Genomic DNA, 19,967 nt, shown 5'->3' on the forward strand with positions numbered 1-19,967 from the left:
TTTGGTGAGATGGAGATTTACTCTTGTTGCCCAGACTGGAGTGCAATGGCACGATCTCGGCTCACCACATCCTCTGCCTCCCAGATTCAAGCGATTCTCCTGCCTCAGCCTCCCGAGTAGCTGGGATTACAGGCATGTGCCACCACGCCCGGCTAATTTTGTATTTTTAGTAGAGATGGGGTTTCACCGTGTTAACAGCCCAGGCTGATCTTGAACTCCTGATCTCAGGTGATCCGCCCGCCTCGGCCTCCCAAAATGCTGGGATTACAGGCATGAGCCACTGTGCCCGGCCAAAGCCACGGGTTTTTAGTTGAGTCCTAATGGGCAAAACCGCCACACAACTGGAAAAAAATACCACCTGCGTCATAAATTCGTAAGGCATCATAAGAGGATGTATGTAAAGCGGCCCCGCTCCTAATTACTTGGTAATTGTTAACTATTGCTTTCACTCTGTCCCCAAAACAAAAGCCTTACATGCTGTAGGCATATTACCTGTTGGTAAAGCCGATTGCTAACAAGTACACCCATACCCAATAATACATTAGAATTATCTGTGTCTAGAGGACGTACGTGATTAACCATGACCTAGCATACTTACAAAGGCTTGGATGACCAGTATAAAACAATTGCCCACTATCTAGCTTAGCACTGTGCAATATTAACTTTCTGGGATGCTGGGAATGGGCTATAATATGCACTGTCCAATAAAGAGGTGACTGAGCTCTTGAAATGTGGCTAGTACGACTGAGAAACTTATCCAGTGGTTAGTGACCACCTTATTGGACAACTCAGCTCTAGAATCTCGACCCGTCAACACTCTTTTTAAAGTCGCCCATGTCCTCTTTTTCACTGGCGAAATAATTCTTTTTCTAAGTAACCTTCACTGATTCAAGGCATCAGAAAGTCCACTGATCCCAAGCTCTTTTTTTCTTTAGCTGTTACACACGTGTTCACCGTGAACCTTCACCAAGAAACAGCATCCGTATAAAACCCACAGCACATGACAAAGTCAGTCAAACATCAAAGGACATGAAATCATCCACTTAAAATAATCGCGCCTCGACCTCGTGAAGCACGGTCTCGAGGGTGGACGGGAACAAAAACAAACCGGGCGACAGGCGTAGGGAAAATGCGAGGAGCACGCGGGGAGGTCTGGCGCCCCTGTCACGGTGACTCCAGGCTGAGGCCAATCGCGCGCCCGCTCTCCCACGCAGGGCACTGTCGCTCCCCGCTAGCGCACAGGCCGGACACGACTCGCCCCGGCCCCCACCCCAACGGCGGCACGGCGGCACGGCGGCACGGCGGCACGGCGGCACGCACCACTACAGTGCGAGAGTCGCACCTTTTGCTGTATCCGCTCCAAGCTGGCCCCACCCCCGGCTCCTCGGAACCCCGCCTCGAAACCGTGCCCAAGACGCTCATTGCTCAAGGCACCCGTACAAAATGGCGGCGGGGCTTCAGGAACCAACCATAGAGACGCCCTCAGGCCGCGGAGAGAGCGTAGGCCTTTGAGCGTAGGCCTCTGAGCGCCGGCCCCGCCCCGAGTCGGCCTGCTCTTCCGGCGGGGGCGGGGAAAGGGCGCGTCTCCAAGGCCCCTTCTAGGAGAAGAGCGTGGGGTCTCCATGGTGCTGGGTCCTCCGAGCCGAGTCACGTGGCTGGCGAAAGACGTCGCGGAGGCGGTGGGGAGGAGAAATGGGCGGGAGGCTGTGGAGATAGCGAGACACCCCGCGACGACGAGGTTGTCATGGTGCCGCGGGGCCGTGCTCGCGCATGCGCCACCTGACCCACGGGGGCCGGTCGTGGAGCTGCGACCCCGGCCCTCGGTGAGAAAGGGAGGGCTGGGTCTGGGAGGAGGGGAGCAGGGTTGGCGACGGGAGAGGGATTGGGCGAGAAGCGTGGGGAAAGGAGAGGGAAGTAGGGGAGAGAGGAAGAGGAGCGAGTAGGCAAGAGGGGCAAACTGGGACTTTCGGGGGACAGAGGGCCAAATGGTGGGAGTGAGGGTTGTTGGCTTTGCTGTGAGGGGCGTGGGAGAGGGAATCGCCGGTGAGGAGAGGGCTGCGTGTGGGGAGGGGGCTTGTGTGACGGGCAGGTGGGCCCTGGTCTAGCCCTAGGCGCAACCGCCAGTCGGCTGGGCGGGGAGAGAGCTTGGAGTCCAGCCCGGCTGGGAGCTGAGGGCTAGGCAGTGGGCAGGTGAGTGGGCGCCAGAACTGGTAACTGGGCGAAGGTCCTGGGCTTCCAGTTTGAGGTCGGGGGTGGTACCCTGTTCTGGCCCCAGGGCACAGGTGTGTGGCCTTTTCCAGAGACCTGCCGTCACCCACGTTGCTGGTTGTTTCTCTTGAGTGGCCAGCTTGCCAGGCTTGGTGCCGGGGGTAGTGTTTTGGGGGAGAAGGTGGGCAGTGCCAAGTAAGGAGTTAGTGGTTAGTGGGTGGCTTCGGGGGAGCTCTGATCCCGGCCCAGGTCACAGGCTGGAGCTAGGCTCGCTGTTATTGCTTAAGTCCTGGCAGTATGCATTGCCTGGGCGTTTGCCCTGGAAGGCTGGTGGTATGCCAGTCACAGCACAGTACTAGGGTCTGCCCAGTTCGGCCCTGCTGAGCTGGCAGGCTGGTGGATGCCTGGAGGGTGCACATGCTGCCTGGCACAGATGCAACGTGGGCTGGTGCGAATGGGTAGGTGGGCACTGTTACTGTGAACTAATTGCAGCAGGGGATCGGAGAAAGTTCTCTAAGCTCATCTCCCTTTGAAAGGTGAAAATAGAGCCAAACTGGTCTCAAACATAGGAAATTGTATGGAATTGGGGTTCAAGATCTTTAACACGAATTTTCAGCTAAGTTGGAGAAATGGAATGAATGTGAAAGGGAAGATGAATATTAGACATTTAGGTAGACAGGGTTTTTCCACTGTTAAAATACACAGACCTCCTCCCAGAATGGTATCTCTGAATATGCAGGCCAAAAGAAAATGACTTTGGAGAACACCTAGTAATGTGCTTATAATTCGAACTGGGATTACTCAAGGTTTTCTTTCTGCGACCTTATCACTTTATTGTATTTAAGCCTGTGGTTGGGCTTTTACCTCACTCTTCTGTCCAGGCACACATGTTATACACGTGACACATTTTAAAGGGAACTTGAGCTCCCAGGAATGTTGCCAAGTGTCTATAAAAGGAGAGATCTGAAAGCAGCATTTCAGATCCTTTTCTTGTAACCCTTGGATCTCCTTTTTAATCATAAGGACAAATCTTCACAAAGATTGTTTGTGGATTAGACCAAGCTTTAATTTGGATGGTGGATTTGTCCCTGAGGTTTCATCTTAGAATAAGGGGTAGATGAAATATCTTTTTCCTGCAGGGGACCAGACATGGAGGTTAGATCTTAAGGTGACCATGGTGTTTGGAAATGCAGAATCTTGACCTTCAAGCTGTTCAGGTATTTCTGTGCTGCTAAGCTACTAGAGCTGTCAGAGAGACTCAGCAGGTCTGAGATTTGTTGGAAATTTTTTTTTTTTTTTTTTTGAGAAGGAGTCTCGCTCTATCGCCCAGGCTGGAGTGCAGTGGCCAGATCTCAGCTCACTGCAAGCTCCGCCTCCCGGGTTTACATACACCATTCTCCTGCCTCAGCCTCCCGAGTAGCTGGGACTACAGGCGCCTGCCACCTCGCCCGGCTAGTTTTTTGTATTTTTTAGTAGAGACGGGGTTTCACTGTGTTAGCCAGGATGGTCTCGATCTCCTGACCTCATGATCCGCCGTCTCGGCCTCCCAAAGTGCTGCAATTACAGGCTTGAGCCACCTCGCCCGGCCGAATTGTTGGAATTTACTACTCTATTGAATGCCTCATGTTAATTGTTGGGGGCTGAGGTTGCAAAGATGAAAAAAACAACTCAAGGTTAAGGAGACAAATAATTAGACTAATGTCAGAAGTGCAAAAAGAGTAGTAAGAACTAAGTGCTTTGGAGCACTTGCTAGGATTTTGAATTTTGTCCCCTTATATAAACATATATTTATTGATTCACGTTCTTTCTCCAGGCTGGAGTGCAGAGGCACAATCTTGGCTTACTACAATCTCTGCCTCCCAGGTTCAAGCTATTCTCATGCCTCAGTCTCCTGAGTAGCTGGGATTACAGGCACACACCCCCAAGCCCAGCTAATTTTTGTATTTTTAGTAGAGACAGCGTTTCACCATATTGACCAGGCTGGTCTCAAACTCTTGACCTCAGGTGATCTACCCGCCTTGGCCTCTCAAGGTGCTGCTGGGATTATAGACGTGAGCCACCGTGCTTGGCTCTGATTCCGATTCCCCCTCTCCTTCCTTCCTTCCCCCCAACCCCGCTTTTTTTTTTTTTTTTTTTTGACGGAGTCTCATTCTTCACCCAGGCTGGAATGCAGTGGCAACATCTCGGCTCACTGCAACTCCACCTCCCGGGTTCAAGGGATTCTCCTGCCTCGCCCTCCCAAGTTGCTAGGATTACAGATGTGTGCCATCACGCTCGGCTAATTTTTATATTTTTAGTAGAGACAGGGTTTCACCATGTTGGCCAGGCTGGTCTCGAACTCCTGACCTCAGGTGATCCATCCGCCTCCGCCTCCCAAAGTGCTGGGATTACAGACGTGAGCCACCACGCCCAGCCTGATTCACTTTCCATTATGAGTTTTAGTGTGTACTATGCTTTCTGGGAAACTTTTGAACAATGTGTTACATATATATGCATAAGAGGCCCAATTAGGGTAAATTCTGACAGTTTTGGAGCTTAAATTAGCCCTTTTAATGCAGAGTAAGGTACATGCATTTGTAAAGCAGCGTGAGTGATTTCCAGTCTGTGTCAGGAAGCAGAAAGGACACAGTGGGTAAGAGCTTAGTAACCCATTTTCAACTCCTAGTCAGTGTGTGAGCATCTAATTTTATTGTAAACTAATATCTAAGAGGAAAAAAAGCAACTTCTTGAGGTTTTCAGACTTTGCCTTGCAAATTTGGGGGTTGACAACACCAGTAGCAAATGGCATCACTCTCTGCTTCTCTCCTGTTGAGGGCTTTATGTGTGTGAGTGGGTCACTCAGCCACTCCCAGGAGGGCACTGCTGCTGCTCCTCCGAAAGAATAAAGTTTGGGAAGGGATGTAGCCCTTTGTTCCACATCCCATATGAGCCTCCCTGGCTGCAATGCTAAGGCTTTCTGCTGCTTAAGAGAACTTTACTGAAGACAGAGGCTTTCATATTTTTAATCATTTTCATATCAAAAATAGTCAATTTTCCATCCTAAAGTCGATTTTGCATTCTTTATTTCCAACTGCCAGCAACTTCCCAGGATCTAAATTTAGCATCTGTTCTCTTTTTAACTTACCTCTGTGATACCTTTCCTCACCTACCATAAGGGTCTTAGTTGACCCTCCCATAACAAAAGAAAGGTTAACAAGAGAAAAACATAACAGTTTTATTTAATCAAAGTTTTGTTATGACACAGGAGTCTTCAGAATTGAAGCCTCCCAAACTCAGGCAAAACTGTCTATTTTTATGCTTAGGTTTGATGAAGAATGGACGGCCATGTAGAAATATGATTGGACAAAAAGGGTATGATCTGGCTAGGCATGGTGGCTCATGCCTGTAATCCCAGCACTTTGGAAGGCTGAGGTGGGAGGATTGCTTGAGCTCAGGAGGTCAAGACCAGCTCGGGCAACATATCAAGACCCAGTCTCTACAAAAAATTTAAAAATTAGCTGGGTGTGGTGGTATGCACCTGGAGTCCCAGCTACTCAGGAGGCTAGGGCAGGAGGATCACTTTAGCCCAGGAGATCGAGTCTGCAGTTAGCCGTGATCGTGCCACTGCACTCTAGCCTGAGCAACAGCATGTGATCCGTCTAGAAATAAAAAACAAAACAAAAGAAAAATCAAACAAAAGAGTATGATCTAATAGTAAAGGAGTGAGGTGGGAAACCCAGCAAGGTCTGTCTGTCTAGAATTATTCTTGACCTCTGTGTAGCATTCCTTCCTCTCTGTTATAGGGCAGGACCCATTCTGGAATGAATGAGGGTTTTATGATCTACTATCAGACAAGACAGGTCAGATAATTTCTTTATGGCCAGGAAGTCGAGGCTGCAGTGAGCCCGTGTTTGTGGCCTTGCACTCCAGCCTGGGTGACAGAGCAAGACACAGTCTCAGAAAAAACAAAAAGCAGCAACAAAGCACTCGTTATGCTAAAGTGCCATACTTTGGAGTATTGTTTTCTGAGCCTCAAAAACCGATTGTCACTGTTTCAGTATTTTGTTTTTTTTGTTTTGTTTTGTTTTTTTTGTTTTTGAGACGGAGTCTCGCTCTGTCACCCAGGCTGGAGTACAGTGGCCCGATCTCAGCTCACTGCAAGCTCCGTCTCCCAGGTTTATGCCATTCTCCTGCCTCAGCCTCCCGAGTAGCTGGGACTACAGGCGCCCACCACCGCGCCCGGCTAGTTTTTTGTATTTTTAGTAGAGACGGGGTTTCACCGTGTTAGCCAGGATGGTCTCGATCTCCTGACCTCGTGATCCGCCCGTCTCGGCCTCCCAAAGTGCTGGGATTACAGGCTTGAGCCACCGCGCCTGGCCTTGTTTCAGTATTTTGACTCCATGATCAATTATCTGTTATCCTACAAATTCTCAATAAGCCAGAATAAATTCCTGTGTATTTCCTGTGTATTTTCTGTATTTCCATTGACTACACTTTAATAATAATAGCAAGACCTTTTTCATTGTTTTGCCACAAGGATTGTAGAAGACTAAATTGGGATGCATTATCTAAAGTACCTGTAAAAGAATCCATGTTTAGTAAGATAATGTGAAACTTCAAGAACCTAAGTAAGATTCTTAATTAGTTGCAACTAACGTGAGCTACCCTCCTAATCTAAATCAACAGCCTGGTCCGACATGAATTAGTTTGAATGCCCATCCACAAGCCTCATCTACTTTCATTTTGCAGAAGGCTTCTATTCACTTTTGGACAGTATTATTTTAGGAAAATTATACTGTGCACATTTGTTGAATTTCATACAAAAGGATCCTGATTTAATTAGAGATGTAGTTTTACACTTTAGTCTACTTTTTAAGCTGGGCCGTCCATGCTGTCAAATTTCATAGCTGTCAGATAGACCTTGCTTTTGCATAGTTCTCTGCAAGATGTGACAGTGCCATTGTTTATCTTTTATGCACATAGGATTAAACGTGTGACCTGTGGGAGTACTTGATTTGATGTCAGTTGAATGAGGAAGCCAGTCCCCTTAAATGAGTTAGATATGGGGCAGAATGATTTTTACTTGGAATCGTGTTTAAAATTCACTCTCATTCAGTCCAGTTTGTGTTCCCTTTAGTCTGCTCCTACAGTATGCAAAAGTATGAGCAAGAGGGTTGCTTATAAGCATCCTTGTCTTCTATTTAATTTTATTTTGAACTGTTTCTAGGGTAGTTAATGTTCTTCACTAGATCTTATATTAGCAGGAATGTCCAGACTTGGCACTCCAGGATATTCTAGATACAGTGCTATTTGGCAGGGGGCTTGTGTTTTTCTTCACTCAGAGGACAACGGGATAGAGTCAGGAGTGCATCGTGAATTAAAACATCACAAGACTTTGCTTGCATCTTCCTAGTTTCATTATTGTCATGTTCCCTGTTGGCCTATTCTCCTTATCCCCACAGTATTCTTTGTGTTCTTATCATGTTGGCCTTACAGTTGCCATTCCTTGGTGACTAAATGGCCATGTTAAAATACCTGTAATGTTCTTATCCTCAGCCAGCAATTTGAAGGACTGATTGGTCTTATTCTTGGCACTGTTGGTCTAGGTCTGGGTCTGCTGTGGACGAGCTGTGTATCACTGGAGTAAATATAAGCCTCTCTCCTGGGCTTCAGTCTTATATGTGACTGCCTACCCAGGATCTCCACTTAGATGACCCACAGTAACTTCAGTCTCTACATGACCAAATCTACATGACCATGCCACCCTGCCCCCACCCTCCCAACTCCCTTCTGTGCACTTCTTGGGCTCCCTAGCTGAGAAAGTGGTACCACCATCTTCCCCCCAGCCCCCAGTACAATAACCAGGTCCCATCAGGTGGGCCTCCATGTTTTTCTTCTCCCCATCTCCACCACCTTAATTCACCTGGACTATCACGGTAGCAACTAAATGATCTCAATGCCGCTCTTGCCTTTTTCCACTTTAGCCTCAGTTCAGCATCCAGAATGCTTTTAAAATGCAAAGCTGGTGCACACTTGTAATCCCAGCACTTTGGGATGCCAAGCCAAGCCAAGGCACAGAGCCGAGCCCATGGTGGAAGGATTGCTTGAGGCCAGGAGTTCAAGACCAGCCCAAGCAACAAAGTGAGATCCTTTCTCTACAAAAAATAAAAAATTAGCCAGGTGTGGTGCTACGTGCCTGTAGTCCCAGCTACTCCATAGGCTGAGGTGGGAGGATCGCTTCCATCTGGGCAGTCTAGGCTGCAGCGAGCCATGATCATGCCACTGCACTGCAGCCTGGGCGACAAGAGTGAGACACTGTCTCAAAAAATAAGATAAATAAAATGCACATCTGATCATGTCATACTTCTGGTTAAAATTCTTCCATGACTTCCCATTGCTTTTAAGTTAATATCTAAAATCCTTCCAACATGGATTCCAAGGTGTTGCCTGTCTATTCCCTGACTACCAGTCTGTCATCAGTGCGTGGCATTATACCCTTCTACACTGTGCTCTAGCCTTTCAGTTATTTGCTTGTGCCAAGCCCCTTGCTCCCTTAGAGCCTTCACACTGCCTGGAATATGCCTTTCACTTAACTCCTACTAATTCCTGATCCTCCAGATCCCAGCTACAGAGCACTTCCTGAGTCCCCCAGACTGTTAGACCCTCCCATTTATAGCTCTTATCAAAATGGTCGCTAGTTGAGTGATTACTTGATTAATGACTGTCTCTCTCTAGATCATAAGCTACAAGAAGGAAGTGACAGATGCCTATTCTGTTCTATTCTGTTCATTCTATAAACCCAGTCCTTGCACAATGCCTAATTTACAGTGGCAATATTTATCAATATTTTTAGATGATTGACTGTAACTTATCTGAGCCTCAGTTTCCTCCCCTGTAAAATGAGATAGCAACTGAAGATGACATTGTGAGACTCAAGTAAGATAACACTAATAGTAACACATATTATAAGCTTTTTATTATATATGATATTGTTTGCCCATAAAAGTGTTTTTTAAGCCTAAAAGTAGCATTGGGTATAGGGAGTTGTTTTTGCTCTCTGTTCAGTACCTCAGCCAAAGGATTTAGAGGTTAATTTGAGAAACACTACACTGTGGGAGGTGGCAGTAGGTCATGAGCCTGCAAATGTACACGAGGAAAGCAAGCCTCGTGGTGTCTCTCTTCTCCTCTCCCCTTTCCCCTCTCCCCCTCCTTCTGCCCTCTCTCTTCTCCCATCTTCCTTTTCCCTTGTCTTCACTCCCCTGTCCCCTTTCCCCTCTGGTGAGTTCATTTTGTTACCCATTGCAAGAAGCCTAATCAAATGTGCCTTTGTTAGCAGTTTACAAAGCTATGTTGAATGTGGTTTGTGTGCCTTGAATTTGTAATGGAATTAGAGGGCAGCCAGAGGACGGTGAATCTCCTTATGGGTGGAAACCTTCTGTTTAGTAAACTTGAAACTTTTGTCAGTTGAGACCTCTGAGGAAAATAAAGCTAAAGTGGGTGAGGCCAGTGTTCTTTGCCCATACTTTATTCACTATCTGGATCACCTGTTTCAGCTCTCCAGGCAGTGACTTCTTATATAATTGTTTTTCATAGGGCAGTCCAGATGAAAAGAGTACCAATGAATCTGCCTCCAGCTGAATAAACCATGGAGAGGAAAAACCCATCCAGAGAGAGCCCCAGAAGACTCTCCGCCAAAGTAGGCAAAGGCACAGAGATGAAGAAAGTGGCTCGTCAGCTCGGGATGGCTGCTGCTGAGTCAGACAAGGACTCTGGCTTTTCAGGTTAAAAATATCTTATCCTTCCTCTGTTTTGTGAGTGAATGCTTTGCCCAAAAAATTTCCTCCCCAAAACTCATTTATGTGATAAGGATGGGATGCTTTCACGCACAGGGTAAATACTTACCTGATGCTTTAAAATGGTAATTCTGATGCCATATGTCAGGGTACCCATCAAAGTCACCGTAGGGTTAGTTCTGAAAGAATTATTTGACATCTTTTTTCAACTTAGACTCTGAATCTTACACTTCCAACTATTGCAACTGATCACTGGAAAAATATTTAAATACTCATAATTCTGTTGTTTTACTTCCTTTTTCACAGGAATTATTATATTGTAGAGGAAAAAATGCTACTGCATGTAGTTGCCATGTAACAAATTTGAAGACTGCCAGTTAAATAAAAGTAATATTGTATGTAATTTGTAAGGTACCTTTTTCATTGAGAAAGTAGTTTTGCTGTGTTTAGAAATGTACCCCTCCAACAACCCCTCCCCCCGAGTCTCGATGCATTTTGTATTTGGACTGTGAGCCTCCTGGCCCAGCTCTAAACTTGAGTATCTATTAGAGATAAGAAAATAGAACAGTTTTCCTTACAAGTTTTTCTTAAACCTTACCGAAACGGGCTAGCTGAATATACATTGAATCTTTTAATTTTGTGCTGGGGCTCTTTTTTAATTTCCCGGTCTGAGGGTAGTGGCTTGAATATGGTGCTAGTGTGATTTTTGGCGCAGGGGATGCAGAGGGGGTGATGCTGAGGGATTCTAGCCAAGTCAACATCCTGAGAGTAGAACCCTCTCAAGGAGAAAATTTGTATTATCCAGACTCAGAAGGACAATCAATTTTGATTTATTAACTTATAGTGAGAAATGCAGCTGTTAGGAAAACTAGAACTCTCTTGTCTTTAGATTGGCATATTTTCTCCCTGTAGGCATGCTGCTTGAAAAGGCAAATTATAAATAGACTGTTGCTCAAAGAGGAACAGAGCTCCAACCAAGGGATTAGATTAAGAGGAATTAGTTGCCCTGCCCAGGGCCAGGACAGTCCAGGGAAGGGCGGGCCAACCTTCCCTTTGGATTTTTCTTCTCTCTCTCAGCATTGTTTCCCAAGCCTGCCTCATCATAAAGCTCACCTGAGGCATTTGTTAAAAATATTGATCACCAGATCTCCCTCCTGGAGACTCTTTCAAGGGTCTGGACAGGGCCTGGAATGTGGGTTTTTAAAAAAACAAGTGTTTTTGTTGTATGGTCAGACAGGTTTGGGAAACATTGGAGGCCTAGTGTCTCTTTTTTTTCTTTCGATATCATGTTTGCTTTTTGTCTGTTTTTCATTTCATGAATACATGCTCATTATAGAAGCTTGGACATGTAGGAAACCACGAAGAAGAAAATAAACATTATCAATAATCTTACCATCTATTATTTCCAGTACTGTTGACATTTTGACACTTCTAACAACTTCAACTTTGTCAGGCCAGTTGTTTTAAGAATATTGTACTACTCAGACATAAAGTGGTATTAAAATAATCAAACTCATTATGCCCCAGAAAGTAGCCCCAGTGAATGCCACTGGAATGCGTCTAGCCACTCTTGGGCCACGTGCCAGTGATTTCCTCACTACCTGAGTTATTCCAGTTACCTTGGAGTAGGATGAAATTTGTAAAATCAAGACAGTTTTTCCCATTTTAATTACTGCATTTGTCTTTCAAAAAATTTCAAATCTATACAAAAGCAAATGTATACCCCATATATCTATCTTTTTGTCATATATGCCTTCTCTCTGTCTCTCTCTACACACACACGCGCACACACACATGCACACACTGAATTATTTGAAAGTAAATTGCAAACACTTGACATTTTACCCCTATATAGCTTCAGTACAAATTTCTTAAAAACAAGGACATTCTTCTATATAGTTATAATATCATTATCATACCTAAGAAATTTAACACTGATACTTATCATTAGCTACACTGCATATTCAGATTTTCCCCCATTGTCCCAATAATTTTCTTTACAGCTGTTTATCTTTTTGTCTCTTTTGGATCCAGAATCCAACTGAAGATTGAGCATTGGATTTAGTTGTCCTGTCCTTTAGTCTGGTTTAGTCTATAACCACCCCCATATCTTATCTTTGCTTTTTATTCTTTCTTTTATGACATTGACATCTTTGAATGAGTCAGGCCTGTTGCTTTGTAGAATGTCTCACACCCTGGATTTTCTGGTAGTATCCCCATTATTAGGGTCAGGATTAGCATCTTGACCAGAATATTATGTTGTTGATGTTGTATCCTTCCCATTGCAACACATGTGGAGACTCGTAAGTTAGTCTTACTCTTGGTGATGCTCTGGTTGGTTGATCACTTGGCTAAGATAGTGTGTACCAGATTTCTTTATTGTTAAAGTACCCTTTTCTCTTTGTAATTAATAAGTAATTTATTTTTTATAAGATCATACAATACTTCATAATTGTGTGACTATCCTATTCCCCAACAAACTCTTTACCAGAGTTAGCATCCATTGATGATCTTTGCCTGAATCAGTACATTGGTGGTTTAAAAGTGGTGATTTTGGCCGGACGTGATGCCTCACACCTGTAATCTCAGCACTTTGGGAGGCTGTGACAGGTGGATTACCCGAGGTCAGGAGTTCGAGACCAGCCTGACCAACATAGAGAAACCCTGTCTCTACTAAAAATACAAAATTAGCCGGGCGTGGTGGCACATGCCTGTAATCCCAGCTACTCGGGCGGCTGAGGCAGGAGAATCGCTTGAACCTGGGAGGCGGAGGTTGTGGTAAGCTGAGATCGTGCCATTGCACTCCAGCCTGGGCAACAAGAGTGAAACTCTGTCTCAAAGAAAAAAGTGGTGATCTTCTAATTTTACCATTCTTCGTACATTAAGACATTCTTCTGTAAAAAGTGCTTTCCCTCCTCCCTCGTCTTTGAGTATCACTAATGTAGTCATGGAATTCTTTTGTAATTCGGTTTGTCAATCCGTTAAAATCATGATTTCTGATACTCAAATTGTCTCAAATTTGACCAGCGGGAGTCCCTTCAAGATAGCTCTTGTGTCTCTTTGACATGTCTCTGTTAGTGTTTGAGCACTTCTTTGCTTTCTGGGACAACAAGCTGTCCAGGCTTATCTCGTATCTTCCCTGTCAAAGTCTTGGAATCAGCTGTTTCTCCAAGGAGCCCTCATTTCCTTTATGTGCAGAATGGCATTTAGAAACCAAGATCTGGGCACTCAATATGTACATTGCTTCTGGGCTCATTCGTTTTCGGTCTAATGGTTCTTAACTAGAGGTGTACATTTGGATTACTTGTGTTTTGTGAAAATACGCTACTATGGAACCAGGTAAATCACTTCAGTAGATCAAGGGAAGGATCCCAACATTTATAATTTTTTTAAAAGGGTCACTGGAGATTCTAAATAATATTTCCATTGATGCATATCCTTCTAGTCATACAGTCTTCCTTAAACTGGATAAAATGCGGTTGTTTTGAGGTTTACAGATTGGTTTTGTTTTTTTAAATGTAATTACCTCTTGGGGTACCCAGAGCCTCTGAAGGTCTTAATCCTACCTTGGGCCATACCCATCTCCTTTCTCAACAACAGATTCTCAAAAGTAATAAACTAACGTTGAAGCCTCAAACTCATTTATCCTGTAGACTGGTGATGATTACTTTCATGTGAGCCCTAATTGAGGCAGGTTTTTGTCTGTAAGAGAGTTAGAAAGGAAATCAAAATTGTCCTAGGGCAATAATTCTTAATCTTTGGTGGAGGAGGGATTAATTATGGATCCCGTTGAAAAGCCAATGAAAGCTAAAAGCCTCCTTCTTAATAAAATTCACAAAAACACATCACAAGTGTTGCTTTCAATTTCAAGAGGTCCATAGCTCCTTAGGAGCCTGGTTAAGAACCTCTAGTCTAGAGCCTAAGTGAATTGACCATTCTTCTGCCCACCAGATGGGAGCTCGGAATGTCTGAGCTCCGCAGAGCAGATGGAGTCCGAGGACATGCTGAGCGCCTTAGGCTGGAGCAGAGAAGAGAGGCCGAGGCAGAACTCCAAAACTGCAAAGAATGCCTTCCCTACCCTGTCTCCCATGGTCGTCATGAAGAATGTGCTGGTCAAACAGGTGAGGAGGACTAATATCACCTAAAGGCTTTGCAAATAAAAATTTCTGAGCTTCCTGTGTATAAAGGAAGAGATTTATATTCTCTGCCAAGGAGAGATTTTAGAAACAGACCACTAGAACCACACCAATGTGTACTTTCTCTCCTGGGGAGCAGATGTTATCTTTCAAGTGTGACACTGTTTTAAAAAGGAATACAAGAATCATGATGTGTGTTCTCATTTTTGAGACAGCTAGGTTGTTTTATTTCTGTATTCATAGTTTGTCCAAAGGGACCCTGAAATGTATATAGAGGAACCAAGCAGAAATGGCATAACTTCAGTGGTGCATTCTAACATGTGGCAGAGTTTAGGGTAGAAACAAAAGAAGCTCTTTTTAATATGAATTGCCCTGGGAATTTAAGAATGTAGAATGCATTTATCTCAGAAGTAGAGGCAATTTCCCTGTTTCTTATGTCATACACTGAGCATTTTCTTAGTAGTCAGCCAGAGCCCATCATTAGTGATGAAGCTGCTCCTGGTTCAAGTATGGGAATACCAGCAGAATCCACACAGCATTGTTGTGGAGTGGAAACACATCCTGTTTGGGGCTTCATTACATTACTGTGTATATTATATGATTATTGTTTAGATATGAAAGAAAAGATTTAGATGAAAATCTAAGTTAAGCTCTAGTGTTCGAAACTGAGAACTTGATCATATAAACTTGGTTAAGTTAGAATAGAGAAGTTTGAGAATAGAAAAGATTGATTTCAGCCAAAGAAATTTAGTCTTACTGTACTTTCCTCTGAAAATATATCAGTTCTGATATGGGTTCATTGATGAGGCTACTTGAAGATAGTGAAATTTGAAATCTGGCTTGAGTAGTTGACTTTTCCCTCCTTAGGGTAAAAGGTTAGAACATGGCTTTAACCCGACAGGAAATCTTAATGTCTTAGCTATTACCTAGTTATGTATGAGGAACACAAACTGATTTTCAACAAGGCAGCCTGGTGAGTTCTGAAAAGGAATTTGAAGATTTTTGCTTGGTAAATCATATCTCAGCTGGAAGCATGGCTCTCCTTATTGAAAGGAAAAGAAATAATAGAGACAGGAAATGAAGCCCACGTGAGATTGCCCCGGCCCCACCAGTGCTGTCAGTGCTTCTCCTGGGCTTCCTTTCTCCCAGTTCTTTTTCTCCCTGCCTTCCTCTCTGGCTTCCTTGTCCTTTTCTTGTGTGTCTGTGTTTATATCCCTTCTTTGTTGTAGGCTAGGCTGGCAGCTCCAGAAGGCTGAGAACAGCCCACACACACAGTTACGGAGTGAGTAGGCTTTTCCAGCAGAGCCACATTCTTCAGGACAAAGACCCGCCAGAAAGGCTCCTGGGTCTGATCAGGAGCTAAGGGGCTGACCTAAGGGAGTAGTCTAGTTTTGTTTCGTTTTTAAAAAACATACTAGAATCCAGCATATTCTAAAATTAAAATAATGTTACATATTTAAAACCCTCTGCATATTGTGTAATGTCTTGATTATGGCTGCTTGGTTTTAGATATTTTTCTTTTGAGAGTCTGATTCCATCTCTGTAACTAGACAGTGTGATCTTGTACATAATTAACCATGATGGATATCAGTTTTTTCATCTTTAATATGAAGGGTTTATGTGAAATGATTCTGAGATCCTGTCCAAGTCTAAAATTTTGTTCCGTATTCCCTCAGGTGATTTCAACATGAATAATACAATTTGTAAAATCTAATAATTAGAACAAGTCAGCTAAGTATCTGTTAGGACAGTGGGCATAACAGTAGCATTAGGAAGTACAGTCCAGTAAAATCATGGGAAAGCAATGCATTAGATATTTTCCAGATCCATTTGCCTAGTAGGTCATCCCTAGAGAGGGCATGAAGTTTTGCTTCTGACTGAGCTGGAACAGGCTGATCTCTACTTCAAAAGACCTCTTGATTTTGGATCTCCTATGACAAGGAAATGTGGTTTCTGGCCCTAGCATTGCTTGCCTTAGTATATCCTGGAGTATATTTGAACATCAAGAGGACTCCAGATCGTTCCAGCCTTCGCATGGGAAATGAATTATAGTTGGCCTAAAGTTCCTAACCTTGCATCCAAGAAACTGAAATGTGTGCAAAATGGTGTGCGCATGTACATGTATGGGAAGATAGTTCTTAATGTTCTTCAGATAAATCAGATGACTCCACCTGACCCCACTGAGGATGTGAACCTCTGTCAGACTTGCCCTTTGCCTGGCTTTATCTACACTCAGATTTTTGGGACCAGGTTGGAACTGGATTGGCTTTCAAACATTGGAGACAAGTAGCCATGTCCTTCTTTATTAGATTTCGTCTGAATCAATACTTCAATTAAAAAGTAATGCATAATTGAGGAGTAATAAAACAAAGGCAGTATAGCAGAATGGCTCAGATGGGTTTTAGAGTCAGACAGAGGATGGAATCCTAACTGCATCACTTAGTAACTTGGTGACTTAAAACAAGTTATTTCAACTTTCTAAGCCTCAGTTTCCTGTTTATGAAGGGAAATGGTAACTACCTCATGAGGTTGTTATATAGATTAAGTAACTCATGTAAAACATTATACACAGTGGTAGCCTATAGTCAGCACCAATACATGGTAGCTGTTATTATTTTGAATGGTTTTATGATTGTTGGATGTCACTGCCTTAAAAACAGGGACCCATAGACTCCTGACAATATGGGTTGTTTTTTCTTTTTTTCTGTTATTGTTGTTGTTTTTGAAACCAAGTCTTGCTCTGTCGCCCAGGCTGGAGTGCAGTGGCGCAATCTCGGCTCACTGCGATCTTCACCTCCCGGGTTCAAGCGATTCTGCTGCCTCAGCCTCCCAAGTAGCTGGGGCTACAGGCATGCACCACCACGCCCAGCTAATTTTTTGTATTTTTAGTAGAGATGGGGCTTCACATGTTGGCCAGGCTGGTCTCGAACTCCTGACCTTAGGTGATCCACCTCCCTCAGCCTCCCAAAATACTGGGATTACAGGCATGAGCCACCACACCCGGCCCAATATGTTACTTTTTAATCAAAAGTTATTTTCAGGTAAAAGAGGTTCCAGATGTAACTAAATGAAGATATACTTTGGTGTAAAGTCATATTTTAACTTACACCAGGAAATTAATATTTTTATTGTTTCAGTTATGACCTTAGCTATGTCATTGCTTTACCTACCCATTTATTTTTCTGAGTGATAGCACTTGAATAAAAATAGGTGTTTCCTCCAATTTTCCCTTAGAAAAAGTTAAGAAAGTATTTGTGATATCAGACACAAATAGATGTTCAAACCACTATGTGAGGGAAGCGCTGTCCTTGAAATTGTTCTAAACATTTGAGCATCCACTTGCCCCTCTGACAGAAGCTTCACTCCTCTATCGTTTCGGCAGTAATGAGTAGTGTGCTGCTCTCCTCCTTTGTCTTCAGGGCAGCAGCTCATCCCAGCTCCAGTCATGGACTGTCCAGCCCTCCTTTGAAGTGATCTCAGCACAGCCACAGCTCTTATTCCTTCATCCACCTGTACCATCTCCTGTCAGTCCATGCCACACTGGCGAGAAAAAGTCCGACTCCAGGAACTACTTGCCCATTCTGAATTCTTACACCAAAATAGCCCCACATCCAGGCAAAAGGGGCCTTTCCCTTGGCCCAGAAGAAAAAGGAGCAAGTGGAGTGCAGAAGAAACTCTGTACTGAGAGACTTGGGCCTAGCTTGTCTTCCAGTGAGCCAACCAAGGTTGGTGCTATTCCGTCCAGTCCCTCGACGCCAGCACCACCCAGCGCCAAACTTGCCGAGGACTCAGCTCTGCAGGGTGTGCCCTCTCTGGTGGCAGGTGGAAGTCCACAGACTCTTCAGCCAGTATCCAGCAGTCACGTGGCTAAAGCTCCCAGTCTGACCTTCGCTTCCCCCGCCAGTCCTGTCTGCGCATCAGACAGCACTCTCCATGGGTTAGAGAGCAACTCTCCCCTTTCACCACTGTCCGCTAATTATAGCTCACCTTTATGGGCTGCAGAGCACCTCTGCCGCAGCCCAGATATCTTTTCAGAGCAGCGGCAGAGCAAACATAGGCGCTTTCAGAATACCCTAGTAGTCCTACACAAATCTGGTTTGCTAGAGATCACTTTGAAAACCAAGGAGTTGATTCGTCAGAACCAGGCAACTCAGGTAGAACTAGACCAGCTAAAGGAGCAAACCCAGCTGTTTATAGAAGCCACCAAGAGCAGGGCCCCCCAGGCTTGGGCCAAGCTGCAGGCATCTTTAACACCTGGGTCCAGTAATACAGGCAGTGACCTAGAAGCATTCTCTGATCACCCAGACATATAGTACAGAGGCATATTTTCCTGTTACTTGAGTGGTTCTTTTCGCTCATTTACTGTTACCTACTCCTGTTTCCCAAAGCTTATGTAAGAGCTTTTCCTTCTAAACTTAAACTGTGTCGTGGTTCACTTAGGAAGCCACGTGCCAGTACCTGGCTGCTGTCTTAACTTGTGGTCTGGGCACAGGATACATATGTCCCTGTTCCGCTGAGGACCTCAGTTTGGGAGTACCCTTGAGCCCCTTTTCCTTAGTCTGCAGGTGCTTCAGTGGATCACGGGGCAAAGCAGGAGATGATTGTGTGGGGCTCTTCCTGCTGTCACCTCCCATCATCCCACTCTCTCACCAGGATCAAGGGTGCAGTAACACGAATGAGCATACAGAGCAACGCCTGTTGAGCCAGGGAGTAGGTGACACAAGGAAACCTTCATGGATCTTCCCTTGCCTGTCTTAGTCACAGAGAGAAATAAGAGGAGGTTGCTTGCATTCCACAGGGCATCGTGCTAGTTGGGCAAGACCTAAAATGCCCTCGGCACAGGTTGCACCTGGGTGCGAGCACTTAATCACTCAACGCTTTGTTTTCTTAAACTTGAAAGTCAAGGGAAAGGGTAGTACCATCTGACTCCTAGACTTTCATTACAAGTCAGATTTTTCTTAAACTAGCAGGCAAAAAAATACTTCCAAATTTTAAGGTGTGGAATGGATGCGTACCATCTGGAATTATAGTCGATGAATTGCTTTATTGACTTAGAAGCTAAAGAAAATAGACATGGCTGGCATATCTCATGGTCAGGAGCTGGACGATTCTGGTAACTTAGGCTTTTTTTCTCTCTTCTTTTGAAACAGTATATCCTGTTTTATATCTAAAAATCTTAAGGATAGTTTCAGTGGTTCCTGGGGATGTAGTATAAGTTAACTCTGTTGCCATGTTGTTTTTTTTTCTTTTTCTTTTATTTTGATAAAAGAAGTGATTATTATGCTTGATAAACTTTGAATTAAATACAGTTGTCTCGAAGGTATGGTAAGTCTACAAAAAATTGGAAAGCATCTTACCCATTTTCTTTTCACACCCCAAATTTTCATTTGTTCCATGTCATAGTGATGGGAAGCAGTTATAGAGCATTGTCTTCTGTGTTTCCTTCATGTGTTAGATATTGGCAACAAAGCCAAAGGTGTAATGTTGGTTATATGAAGTTTATCTCGAAATGGAGACCATGACCAGAGTTTCCAGATGATACATGTTTTTTTCAGCTTCATTAAATAGGCAACTATGTTTCTAAGTAGTAAAGTTTCAAAATATTCTCTTATTTTAAAATTTCATCCTCTTGAAAATCTTTCGGATCACGAGGTCAAGAGATCGAGACCATCCTGGTTAACACGGTGAAACCCCGTCTCTACTAAAAAAAATACAGAAAACTAGCCGGGCGAGGCGGCGGGCGCCTGTAGTCCCAGCTACTCGGGAGGCTGAGGCAGGAGAATGGCGTGAACCCAGGAGGCGGAGCTTGTGGTGAGCCGAGATCGCGCCACTGCACTCCAGCCTGGGCAAC

The 19,967-nt window shown here is 44.4% G+C and overlaps 1 protein-coding gene across 6 annotated transcripts; it reads left to right on the forward strand.

Moving 5' to 3' along the window:
• The first annotated feature begins 1,555 nt into the window (after positions 1-1,555).
• Positions 1,556-19,751, forward strand: CIPC (CLOCK interacting pacemaker). Of its 6 annotated transcripts, none has more exons than XM_025391476.1 (5): positions 1,718-1,823; positions 3,348-3,425; positions 9,781-9,968; positions 13,932-14,101; positions 17,536-18,429. In XM_025391476.1, the coding sequence occupies exons 3-5, from the start codon at positions 9,833-9,835 to the stop codon at positions 18,427-18,429; spliced, it is 1,200 nt and encodes a 399-aa protein (XP_025247261.1). In that variant the 5' UTR covers positions 1,718-1,823; positions 3,348-3,425; positions 9,781-9,832. The 6 variants fall into 6 exon arrangements, with proteins under 6 accessions (XP_025247257.1, XP_025247261.1, XP_025247262.1 ...); XM_025391478.1 differs by lacking the exon at positions 1,718-1,823 and adding an exon at positions 2,640-2,666; XM_025391472.1 differs by lacking the exon at positions 3,348-3,425 and having other exon boundaries at positions 1,556-1,823; positions 17,536-19,751.
• Positions 19,752-19,967: the final 216 nt, after the last annotated feature.

The sequence above is a fragment of the Theropithecus gelada genome, chromosome 7b (genome assembly GCF_003255815.1).
Source record: "Theropithecus gelada isolate Dixy chromosome 7b, Tgel_1.0, whole genome shotgun sequence".
Taxonomy (NCBI): domain Eukaryota; kingdom Metazoa; phylum Chordata; class Mammalia; order Primates; family Cercopithecidae; genus Theropithecus; species Theropithecus gelada.

Coding starts and splice junctions, on each gene's coding strand:
- CIPC (XM_025391472.1), top strand. CDS start 9,833: ATGGAGAGGAAAAACCCATCCAGAGAGAGCCCCAGAAGACTCTCCGCC. Junction 9,969..13,931: donor CAAGGACTCTGGCTTTTCAG/GTTAAAAATATC, acceptor TCTGCCCACCAG/ATGGGAGCTCGGAATGTCTG. Junction 14,102..17,535: donor AGAATGTGCTGGTCAAACAG/GTGAGGAGGACT, acceptor CTTTGTCTTCAG/GGCAGCAGCTCATCCCAGCT.